Genomic DNA, 11,911 nt, shown 5'->3' on the forward strand with positions numbered 1-11,911 from the left:
GTCTAGTGATAACGTAGTAACACAATATTATTTAGTACATGTATAAATAGTTCTTGTAGTTTTTAACGGGCATGTGTGTACCTATGCACTGATTGCATATCGGTAAAAGTAAAAAAGGAAAAAAAAAAAGTAACATAGAAAGAATATATCGTCTTTGTTACGAGAAATAATATCGAATCGAAAAGAAAGAGAAAGAAATAAAAGAATACTCGAGTGAGCGCAGTTTCGGTAGATTTTCTCTATTCTATAGTATTCTATAGTAAATAATTTATATTTCTACCGTGTGATTTTTAAGTCTGTACAATGGCCACACATACACACGTACACGCACGCATTCATTTACACGTTACACATTAATGATGTATATAATTATCGCTATATTACGTAATATACTCGTTTTAATCGACCTATTATCGGCTACTGGATACTCCTCTTAAAGATATTTTGTAGAAATGATCGTGACAGTTGATTCATTAATTTTTTGATCGATTTTATAAAAATCAATGCGTTTTTGTAACTTGTGAAAGTAGGTTTTTGATAATAATAATATTATCCTATAATGATGTTTAGAATGGCTATGATAGCTGTAACGATTTTATAATCAAAAGATTTAAGATAATGTAATGCAGCGTTCAATTCTTAATTAATTTTAATTAATATCACGTAAAACTTCTAGTTTAGGGAATATATTACAAAAGTAGGATGTTTTTTAATATTAATCATTTTTAAATTTATTATTTTTTTAATTTTATATTTCTGAGAGAAAGCAGCATCAGAAAGTTTCTCTTGTTTTTATATAAAATAAAATTAAGGTAGAGCATGGAACATACCTCGCGTAGAATCAATAGAAATTTTTTCGAAATTTTTAGTTCTAACATTCTTATATAAAGTTAAAAACAAGAGAGAGAAATTTTTAAACGAATCAACTTCCTTCACGATTGTTCCTACGAATACACCGACAAAGGATTTGAAACGTAGTTACGTGAAAATGGTAAATAACTAAATTAACCAAAAGAAAAAAAAAGGAATGGAGAAATATCAGAGAAAAATATTCTCCAATGTATTATCTATACATGCGATATAGCTCACACATCGCGACAGTGCTGAAGATTTTAGTGAGTGTATTTGTAACTGTAAGTTATACCTTTAGATAATGATTTAATATAATATAAATATATAATTATATAAAATAAAGGTAGATTTAAAGGAATGCCACTATACAATTGTATGGACAATAATAATATAAGATCCTTAAAATATATGATTAAATAATGATCAGAATGATTATTATTCTTTTATCAAGAAATTTTATTACATTCAATTATTTTTTTCTATCAATCTTAAATCTTTCTAACAATTATATTATTCTAATATTTTATTATTATTATATCATTAATTTAATAATCAAACATATTATTAATTATTAACTTAACTATTAAATCTAATTAATTTAACTACGTTTATTTATTACTATATTTCTTTTTCACAAATGTGGCATGTCTTTTTTATCCTCAACGCGAACAGTATCTCGCATAAGATAACGCTTATGCTGTTCCTCGATCACTACAGCCCTCTCGATCCTTTCTGTCGCAATACTTTCAATAGTTGCAAACAGTTCTGAATGTACGGCAATACATTTTCGAAAATCTTTGCGATTTAAACGATACACTTCGCATACTTCAATTGCAATCACGCTTGCAACTCTTCTCTGATCGGGAACCAAAAGTGCTATTTCTCCAAAATGTGCTCCATCGTCCAAGTGACATATCTAAATCAAATTGAAACTTTTTAAAAGTTTTAAAAAATATCCTTCTCCTTTAAAATATAAGAATCCAATTATTTCAAATAAAATGTTAAATGTTTCAGATATTAAATGTCCATTATTTAATTTTAAGTAACATAATAAATTAATGAATTGTTAATAATTAATCCAGAAGATAGAAAATTCCTAGAATCTTTCAAATCAATGTGTTATTTCAATCCGAAAATATATTGAACTATTTCTTCAAAAAAAAATTTTTCTTTAATAATTATTAATTTCTTGATAATTTTCTTTAATAATTAGTAAATAATAATGAGAAGTTTACTCTTTAAAATGCATTTTGTTTCAAATTGATATCTCAACCCGTTTTAAAAATATAGCGATACAAAACGACATGTCCGAATTGTGAAAAATTATGAATGAAAGAAATCCACGTGACCACGTGACCTATTTACTCGCGCGTACGCGCGTAGTAGAAAAACTTGCTTACTCATCGTACGTGACCAGCGCACATGAGGTAGGTCAGTGGACGCACGTGCGAGCAAGAGATCCGAGCGTGCGAGAAGGATAGCGATAGTGAAATTATCGTCTATTTTAAACGGACATATCTTGAAAACGAAAAATGATAGGAAGAAAAATGAAAAAGCGTTTAAAAAAAGAAGACTCCGTCTTTCTGATGTACTAAGAAAAACTAAACTCGGAATAATAGAAATATTTTTATTTAAAAAGAATTATAAGCATTTGAAACGAGACTATAATTTTATTAATTCTATAATAACAATGAAGATATTTTCTTATTGATACGTATAAGATTCGATTAGGAAATAATTATTCTAATTATCTTTGGAAGAAAAGATTAATGATTTGAATGTTTTAAATAAAAGTTTAATGTATCAAGTTATAAAAAAAATTGAAGTTTAGGATTGATTTTTGATCGAATAATGTTTTAAGATAATACCTCTTTTCCAGTGGGTGTTAACACAGCAACGGTCCCAGCAGACAGAAAGAACATACAATCACCATGGGCACCTGCTTTCACGATCACATCGTTTGGTAGATAAAGCTCGAATTTCAAATTCTTCACGATGTTACGTAAAATAGATTTGGGTAAATTTCTGAACATTGACACATTTTCGACTAAGCGATGGCATGATTCAAGTGCAATTTCTTGACGTAAATGTTCTGAATCAAAATGAAATATTAATTACCGGGAGAGAAAATATAGAGAATCGTAAATTAAAGATGTCGTTACCTGATAAAGTGAGCATAATAGTTTTCTCACGAAAGTAATTTTTCCTGAAACGATGATAGTAATAAGCTTCGAGACGAATCTTTATGTGTTTCGGCAATTGTTTTTGGTTTACATAAGCAAACAGTTGATTTATTATCTCTTGAAACTTCGACGTGGATTCTTTTATTCCCATTCTTACACGAATGATCATTACTGAAATAAAAATTTAAAATATTAATTTATATTTATTTTTATCAACTTTTAATTCATTCAGTAAAACATTATTTTCGATAGGGAAATAAACAAACAAACAAAAAGCTTTAAGGTTTAATATTAAAATCTATTGAAGGAGATTTACCTGCGATATAGAACTCGAGTAGTCTACCGATAAGGAGAAGAATACAGTTCAATATTATATGATCAGACGCGTATGGCACCAAATGACCATAACCAGCTCCTGATATTTGATCTACGACTATAAAAAGCGCGCATCGAAATCTGAATGCTTTAGAATTGTTTTTTAATCTTATCATCCAACATTCGGAAACCTACGAAATATAATTTTTAGAAATCCTTTAATATGAAAAATTTATAAAGATGATTATATGAAAATTGACACAAAAATAATATACACAAATAAATTTAAAGCAAATATATATATATAAGGATATAAGAAGCAATATATGGAATAAAATAAAATATATCATAAACAAAATATGCTTATTCTATATATTTATTAAAATTTAAGTTTAATCAAAATTTTATCGTTTCTACAATCTTACTTTGGCATTGATTCTACTGAAGTGAAGAGTTAACACTGGTATTAAATAATACAGACACGCGAACCAATATATTATAAAAATTGCCAGCATAAGCGTGCTAAACAATTCATAGGCGTAATGCTTGACTTCAAAATGCTAAAATATGAATATATAACAGAGGTATATATAAAGAAATATATAAGACAGAGATGTATTTATATTGTTTAATTTTTTTCAAATTTAAAAAGAAAAAAAAATACGAATTACGATAAATAATTCAAAGATTTGTGAATCGACATAGCCATAACGGATTAACTTCAGACAAGGAAGGACATTGATCAAAGAAACAAAAAAATAAGTATTATCTTCAGGTAATTTGCGCCAAGGCAAAGTCATATGATCCCATGGTAACGAAGATAGAATATCAAATATCAGGAAAGTTTTTAAATAATGTCTATGGAGATAAAAATTACATTTTATTAAAATATATAAATATTAATAAATTTATTTTTTTTAAATAGTAAAATAATATTATTTTTAAAAAAAGTTTTAGTATGAAAATTGACTAATTTTAAGTCATTGCTTTAAAAGTTATCAGTATTTTCTTTTCTGACGAAATTTTATATATTTAAAAAAAAAAAATTAAAAATAAAATATAAAATATTCTGGGAAAACAATTTCTAGATAATTTTTATCTTCAACTTTAAATCATTCAACTTTCATTCTAAATATTTTCTAATATTGAATTAATATTAAAATTAGTAAATTTTATAATTTTAATTACAAAAATATCTTCAAAGGTTTCAATTCGACACCCATTTCATATTTGTTGTAATATCCAGTAAAACAATTCATTATTATATCGATCCAACAAAAACCGTAAATCAGAAGATTGAATTTATCCAATCCAATATCATCGTGACTCATTATAATAAAACAAACTGAGAATGGAATTGAAACGAATGAAATAATGTATATCACTGTCATTATCAAATCCCAGAAAAATCTAAAAAATTGCTTAAATGCAAATAATATCTGTTTAATCACTTTTAAAAAACAGTTTTAATATATTTCTTTCTTGATTTTTATTATTCTTTCTGAATTGATTAAATACCTCAAATTACTAAACGGGTGAATAATCCACCAATATTTAAACAAATTATGTCTTCGTTTTTCACTAGCAATACGCGCCATGCTATCGAAATACTTTTTTGCCCTCGGTGTCCTTCTGCTGATTTGAATTATAAAACTCCATCTTTCTCTGAAGGTCAACTTCTTGTCATTATTTTGTACTTTCAATGTACACACATGATCCAACATGGTGGAATTTCTCTATTTGCTCTATTTTATTTTTAATCTATTTAATGTAAAATTATGAAACTTAAAAATATAAAAAATTAAGAAATTGGGAATGTGACAATTTTAATAAAATTTGAAATCTGGAAATTAACAGTTTATAATAAAATCTATAATAAAATTTTTAAATTTTTGAAACTTGTAATATAACATTTGAAATTAATTTAGAAATTTGATATTTAAAATCTGAAATTTGATATCAGAAATTTCTGAATTTTTTAATTTATAATCTTAATAAATTTTAAAAGTTGAAATTATATAAGTTTTATATTGAATATTACTATTAGAAAATCCTAATATATCCTTAATATAAACTGATATAAATTTACTTCAATATTACTTCTCCGTATTCTTCTATTTCAATTCAATTTTTTTCTTCTTTAAATCTGACGTATTCTATCAAATGAAATTTGTCAATTGTTTATTATTCGTAACTAATCGTAACTAAACAGGGAAAAGATAAAAACGAATAATGAAATAGTGAACTGTTGTTTATTAAAAAACTGTCGATGATAAAAAATATACCCAATCCTGTATCGCCCTTATAATTCGACGAACGCCTATAACTAAGGTACATGTATACAAACGAGTGCGCACTATCGTTTTATTCTGTGCATATCACTGTGATAATGTACCATTCAACAACGATTTTCATCTTGGTTTTCTGATGAACGAACATAACAGCTTTTTGTGCGTGTGTCGATCGCTCGGCTCGATTATCGATAATTAACAAAAATGAAACGTGAATTTTGAGAATTAATATAGTCTTTGTACACCGGTGACTGTGAATTCGAATCAATAAAAAGAAAATATTTTTAATTTTTTTTTTTTAACCCTCCAATCAGTTTGATCAGTGCATATTGTAGCTTCTTGATGGTAATTTTTCTCTCATAATAATTGGATTAAAATATTTATCTGAATATTCTTTTATTAAATATTTTTGAAATTTAAATATATGAAGAAATATATGAATATTTGAGAAACTATAATCTAATTTTGAAATATTATAGAAATAAACTTCAAAATTCTTCCTAAAATATCAATATCTTTGAAACTATAATTTCTTAATTATCTAAAATATCTAGGAATCATTCTATAATTATTCGAATCTTAATAACACGTAATTTAACTATTTAAATATTCATTAATTTAATATTATTAAATTTAGAAATATAAAAACTTATGATTAACGAAACGAAATAAATAAAAAATATATGATAATTTTCAACATTTTGGAGGGTTAAAAGAATTCCTGGATAAATTTTCTATTAAAAATAATAAGGTTAGCTAGTTAATTTAACTTCAACTATCAGTCTTCCCGGATATTTTTGCCTATCATTTGATATACATTCTAATATTACTTTTAAAAAATACGACATTATGGTGCGTGTTTACGCTGTGAGCATAATAAATTGGTATCATTCGAATTTCGATCGTAAAGAAATCAATCTAATTTACAATCTTATTAAATTAATAATATATGAATAAATATGTATATGTAAATAATATTGATTAATTTACGATCGTAACTTTTATATAAAATCATGCTACTTTCTAAATATCGGCTTCTCTCTTATCAATTTATATTTATCGTTTACCATGACTTTCGTTTATTAGTATACAAACGTATTTACGTTTACTAGTATACAAACATCAAGTCCTATATATATATATTTAACAACCACGTTACGAAGCTTGGATATTGTTCATATTTTATACGTAACAAATATCCGAGTTTTTCATTCTTTTTACTTTTATAAAGCGAAATTATTTTGTCTTTTACGAGGATTGCTTTGTATTTAAAATATTTTTATGAGAAAATGTTAAAACTTAACAACATTTTTCATTGAATTCTATTTAAAATGTTTTATATTATACATGATAACATTATGATAAAGAAAAATATAATAAATTAAACAATTTTTATCTGAAAGAGATGAAATTTTATAATTTTGCATTTTTGAAAATATATTTTGAATAAAAGTTATTTCATAGCATTTTAATAAAAATTAATAATAAAAAATAATAAAATAATAATAGAAAATCTAATTATCAGGTAAATGTTAATCATAAAGCAATCCTCCAATTTCAAGTTTTAACCTTCACATTGCGACTAATCTATAGTTCTCATCATTCTCATAATTATCCAATAAATACGACACAATATGAATTCGGTTCAAAATTTGTCGGATATCAATGGTACGATACGAAATGTACGAAATCGTTATAAAATCGTTTACAAACGATCAAACACCCTCTTCTCCGTTTCTATGTCTAATGATAATATTACAACATGAGCCGAATAATTATTTTTCATATTCGAGACATACTTCACTGTTTCTCGTTAAAATCTCTTCAAAAATTGATGACTGAGCGTAAACAAGTCCTTAAATGTCCTCAAAAGATACACAATTGTGTTCTAAAGAACACAAATATCGGTCCAAATTGAATCATCTCTCAAAAATTCCATTAAAATTCCAATTATAAAATTATTTCCATTTTCATTCCATTCATCGACACGGACCATTTCCATGTGTTCACATCTATTTTGAGTCAATTTATTATACGTCGATACCAAGCAGTTCTCTGCTATCAGCTCTCGATAATCGACGACGTAAGCTGCGACGACGAAACTCCTTCCATCAGACTGATGCACGTTTTACGCGAATGCTCGAGGTCGAAGGAGGTCTGTACCCTTGGTAACCCTGATCCAGAAGCTCGGTATTGGGTGGTCCTAAACAGGTACACGAACATACGCTCACACAGTCATCTGTGTCATGAACTATGGGCACGTGGCTAGCTAATATTTTTCCATTCACTGCAACCACCTCGCCATCCAGTGTTAAAACATGATGAGAAGCTGGTTGAAGTTCATTGTCGTCGCGACGAACATCACCGGTGTTCCTGTTAGATGAAGAAAGATAATTATAAATTTAAAGTTTTATGAATAATTAGAATTGATGATTAGTCAAATGATATATTGATTCTATGTAATATTAATATGATTATTAATATAATATAAAAAAAAATATTAAGCAGGATTTTTCAAGAAATAGATATAAAAGTTTTATAAAGATAAAAAATCATTATTAAACTATTTTTATGCAAATATAATTAATTATTTATATTTATCGATATGATCGAAATTCATATGGATTGTAAAAGATAGAGATATAATAGAGATATATAGTATATGTATATATGTGCTTTTTGAAGTTCATAAACGTTTACTTACATTGTCATAAAACGAAGTACGAGCAAATTTATACTGGCAGCAACGACGGCCAAACCAAAAAGGATAAAAACTAAGCTTAAGGCCACATATCCAGGTTTATTAGAAAGTGCATGATCATTCTGCAACAATTATAAATCAAATATATATTAATAAAAATTTTTTTATTGATATAATATAAATCATAAAAATCTAATATTACTAAATTATTAAATTATAATTAATAAAATTAAAAGATATAAATGAAACATTAATTTTTTTAATTTTTGATATTAAATTTTAATATTAATTTGTAAATATACCTGTAATGCGACATAATCACCAAAACCAATGGTAGTTAGCGTAACGAAACAATAATAGAAGCTATCGAAGTAGCTCCATCCCTCATAACGCGAAAACACAGCCGCTCCAGTCGTGATAATTATACTTGAGAGTAAACCAGTGGCAAGCATCAGATTCATCTCAGTCGCTTCTGTTTTCTTGCATCTCATATAAGTTTTCGCCCGCTTGATTACTACCGAGGCGAATTTATTCAAACGTTCACCGATGCTTTGGAACATTACCAGACCCAGAGGAATGCCCACCATGGCGTACGCCATGCAAAATGCTTTACCTCCTATGGTGACTGGCGTCGAGTGTCCGTAACCTCGAAATTTTATGAAGAATTGTTAAATAATGAGTATCATAAATGAAATATTCAGCGAATAATTCTCTATATTTTTTTACATTAAATTATTTATTTTTTTTTCATTTTTTAAGAAAATATATAAATCAATTATTTTAATTGAAAATTCTAAGAATAATTGCCAATTTAATGTAATTTCTCTTAATATAGAATGTTATTTATTTTTTTCAATATAATTTATTTAAAGGAATTAACATTTTGTTTTTTTATTTTATAAATACATGTACATTAAAGGTTTCAAGGTTGAAACTTGATATTGATTATCTACGATTTTCATCTTTGTATAACAATATATAGTTAGTTAGTAAATACTATGGAAAATATTACTTACCTATCATAGCGAGTACAAGGGTGGCGAAATAAAAGGCACCAGCGAATTTCCACTGAGGACCTGCTTTGTGCGGCTTGTTTTCTATTATTACAATCTCCAGCATTCTATAATCCTCCTGTGTGATATTATATTTCTTCATCATGTTCCGACGAACCTCTAAAATCATTAATATAGATGAAAAATTGTTTGAAAAATTCTTTCTTAATTTAATTATTCATATATTTTAAAAATATTTTTCAAATATTACTAGATATTTATATGTTGTTTTGTTAATTGAAATATGAATGTTTCTTATTCTGTCATTTTTAATTTTCATTGTTTTTACAATAAATATTGGTAGCCTCATAATTTTCTTCTTTATTTGTATCCCTTAATTCCTAATATTATATATATTTTTTTAAATCATACTTAATAATTCACGTATATAAATATCAAATCTATATTCTCTTATACAGGGTAGGCAATTAAAATATTTTACTATTCAATTTCTTATTTGTGAAAATTAAAAAAAATTATCTTCAATTCCTATCATCGATATTTTTTTATTAATTTCTTTCAATTACTCATGTATTCACACATGAAATCTAACTAACAATCGAAACAATAACTTACCCGAAAGAAACTCCCACCGTTTCCTCTCAGTGTTCGATTCCAACGCATCAAACACCGCGGCACCAATTAACAAATATGTGAACGTGCACACTACCAATGACAAAGTTCTAACATTTTGTCTCTTCATTTTCACACAATTCTCCAACAACGAGAATTAATCCGTGTCGAACAGCCACAAAATCCGGCACACCTCGCAACGATCTGTCACGTTTCTTTCTTCCTATTTGCTCATCAACACGAACACGCGTCGCGTGTCGTTCATGATTCTTGAAAATTTGAAGGAAGGATCACAGACATCTTTCTCTTTTTTTTCTATTTTTTCAATGCTATCGATTAATCAACGACATGTTATTGATAATATTGAAAGAGAAATGAGACGATTATATGAAAGATAATAGTCACAATACCTAAAAGCTCGACTCGACACACGACTGAAGAGAAGTATTGATTAAATTCGAGAACGCGGTAAACTCCATAGAAACGTGGCCAGTGGTGTACGACAAGGCTGACTATCGGTAAGAACGATTTTGTAATTTTGATTTTGGCGATAGATATGGTAAGGTAAATGGTTTAGAGTGAGGTATGTAAATTATTATAAATAAAATCTTTTATAAATTAAAGAATTAATTAATAATTTTAACATTATTAGTAGTAAAAGTTGGTTAAGAGTCAGACAGAAAGCTTTAGTAGTTTGGTAGAGAAATTGATAGAGAAGAATTGATTTTGTAAATAAATTTGAGTGATAAAGTAGATAAAAAGTGCATAAAGTGATATGCATAATGTATAAATTATTGTGAATAAAACATTTTAAAAATAATGAAATAATTATTATAATATTGCAATAATAACAATCAATTAAAAGTCGGACAAAAACATGTCAATAATACAAAATTAATATAAATTTCAATATTGTTAAAAATGAAATATAATAAAGTTAAATTATTATTTTCTGTATTCATAAATCATTTAGATTTAGAAAATAATGAAAAAACTTCATTGCTAAAAAATGGTAGTAAAAAAAGATTAATATGCAAATGTATATTTAGAATTAGAAAAACTATAAAAAAAACAATTCGATAATATTCAATAAAAAATGATAATTGTGAAAAATAAGTATAAAATTTAGTAAGTATGAAAATAATAAGCATTCATAATATTTCGTGTATCATTTTTTATGAAATTATATTCTTTTAATATAAAATCAAAATTTTTAATTGCAAAAATTTAAAATTAGAATATAATTTAATAAAAGATTGCACAAGTTTTTTTGAAATGTTATAGTTACTTTTCATATTTATTTTTTTTTATACTTTACTCTTTAATACATTATCTTTTTGATGATTGGCAGAAATTCTTGTTTATCATTTTTTCATCATTTTATGTTATTTATATTATTAATAACAATTATTGCCAGTGACGTATTTATTGTTTTTTATTTATTCATTTTATTTATTTTCATAATTATTTATTTTATCGAAAATATTAATAGAAATTATTATTTCTCATTTTATTTAATTTTAATTATAATGATAACTAAAATAATAATTAAAATTATAATATATTAATATATTTTGTACTTATCTCTCATATTATTAACTTGTTATATTCATTTTGATGTTTTTTTTTTGTTCTCATCATTAAAATGAAAAACGTTCTTGTTACAATCTATACTATTCTGTATGGAATATATTCTAAATAGGAAAGACAAGGAAAATAAAGAATTAAACAAGGACAGCAATAGTGTAAAAATATGGAAATCAGCGCCATCTTCAGAGTGCCGTAAATGAAACATAAAAAAAAAGGATAGTAACAAATTGAAAGAAGATAGAAACAATTTCAGAATTAATCGCTGGCGCCACCTCTCAATTATTAAAAGAACTTTAACTTGAGGACTTTTCGAAGAGATGGCGCCACGAGTCGGTATAAGTAGGTGCTGCCATC

General features: G+C 26.1%; 2 protein-coding genes across 2 annotated transcripts; both read right to left on the minus strand.

The window, feature by feature from the left end:
- Nucleotides 1-1,483: 1,483 nt before the first annotated feature.
- On the minus strand, nt 1,484-3,554 carry LOC102670663 (potassium/sodium hyperpolarization-activated cyclic nucleotide-gated channel 1-like). Its single transcript, XM_006613970.2, has 4 exons — nt 3,352-3,554; nt 3,015-3,206; nt 2,721-2,944; nt 1,484-1,768 (listed from the first exon to the last, which is right to left on the minus strand). Exons 1-4 carry the CDS (start codon nt 3,524-3,526, stop codon nt 1,484-1,486), a joined length of 876 nt encoding a protein of 291 aa, XP_006614033.1. The 5' UTR covers nt 3,527-3,554.
- Nucleotides 3,555-7,248: 3,694 nt separating this feature from the next.
- LOC102671804 (two pore potassium channel protein sup-9) lies at nt 7,249-10,508 on the minus strand. Its single transcript, XM_006613977.2, has 5 exons — nt 9,971-10,508; nt 9,359-9,514; nt 8,645-8,988; nt 8,346-8,464; nt 7,249-8,014 (listed from the first exon to the last, which is right to left on the minus strand). The coding sequence occupies exons 1-5, from the start codon at nt 10,095-10,097 to the stop codon at nt 7,753-7,755; spliced, it is 1,008 nt and encodes a 335-aa protein (XP_006614040.1). The 5' UTR covers nt 10,098-10,508; the 3' UTR covers nt 7,249-7,752.
- Between the last annotated feature and the right edge of the window lie 1,403 nt (nt 10,509-11,911).

This window comes from Apis dorsata, unplaced genomic scaffold, assembly GCF_000469605.1.
Source record: "Apis dorsata unplaced genomic scaffold, Apis dorsata 1.3 scaffold_165, whole genome shotgun sequence".
NCBI classification, from domain to species: Eukaryota; Metazoa; Arthropoda; class Insecta; order Hymenoptera; family Apidae; genus Apis; species Apis dorsata.

Excerpts from the sequence above, each read along its gene's own strand:
- LOC102671804 (XM_006613977.2), bottom strand. The coding sequence starts at position 10,097 with ATGAAGAGACAAAATGTTAGAACTTTGTCATTGGTAGTGTGCACGTTC. Across the intron at positions 8,465-8,644 it reads GTGATTATGTCGCATTACAG|AATGATCATGCACTTTCTAA; the intron begins GTATATTTACAA and ends TAATTGTTGCAG. Across the intron at positions 8,015-8,345 it reads GTACTTCGTTTTATGACAAT|GAACACCGGTGATGTTCGTC; the intron begins GTAAGTAAACGT and ends TTCATCTAACAG.
- LOC102670663 (XM_006613970.2), bottom strand. The coding sequence starts at position 3,526 with ATGATAAGATTAAAAAACAATTCTAAAGCATTCAGATTTCGATGCGCG. Across the intron at positions 3,207-3,351 it reads ACTCGAGTTCTATATCGCAG|TAATGATCATTCGTGTAAGA; the intron begins GTAAATCTCCTT and ends TTTTTATTTCAG. Across the intron at positions 1,769-2,720 it reads TAACACCCACTGGAAAAGAG|ATATGTCACTTGGACGATGG; the intron begins GTATTATCTTAA and ends AATTTGATTTAG.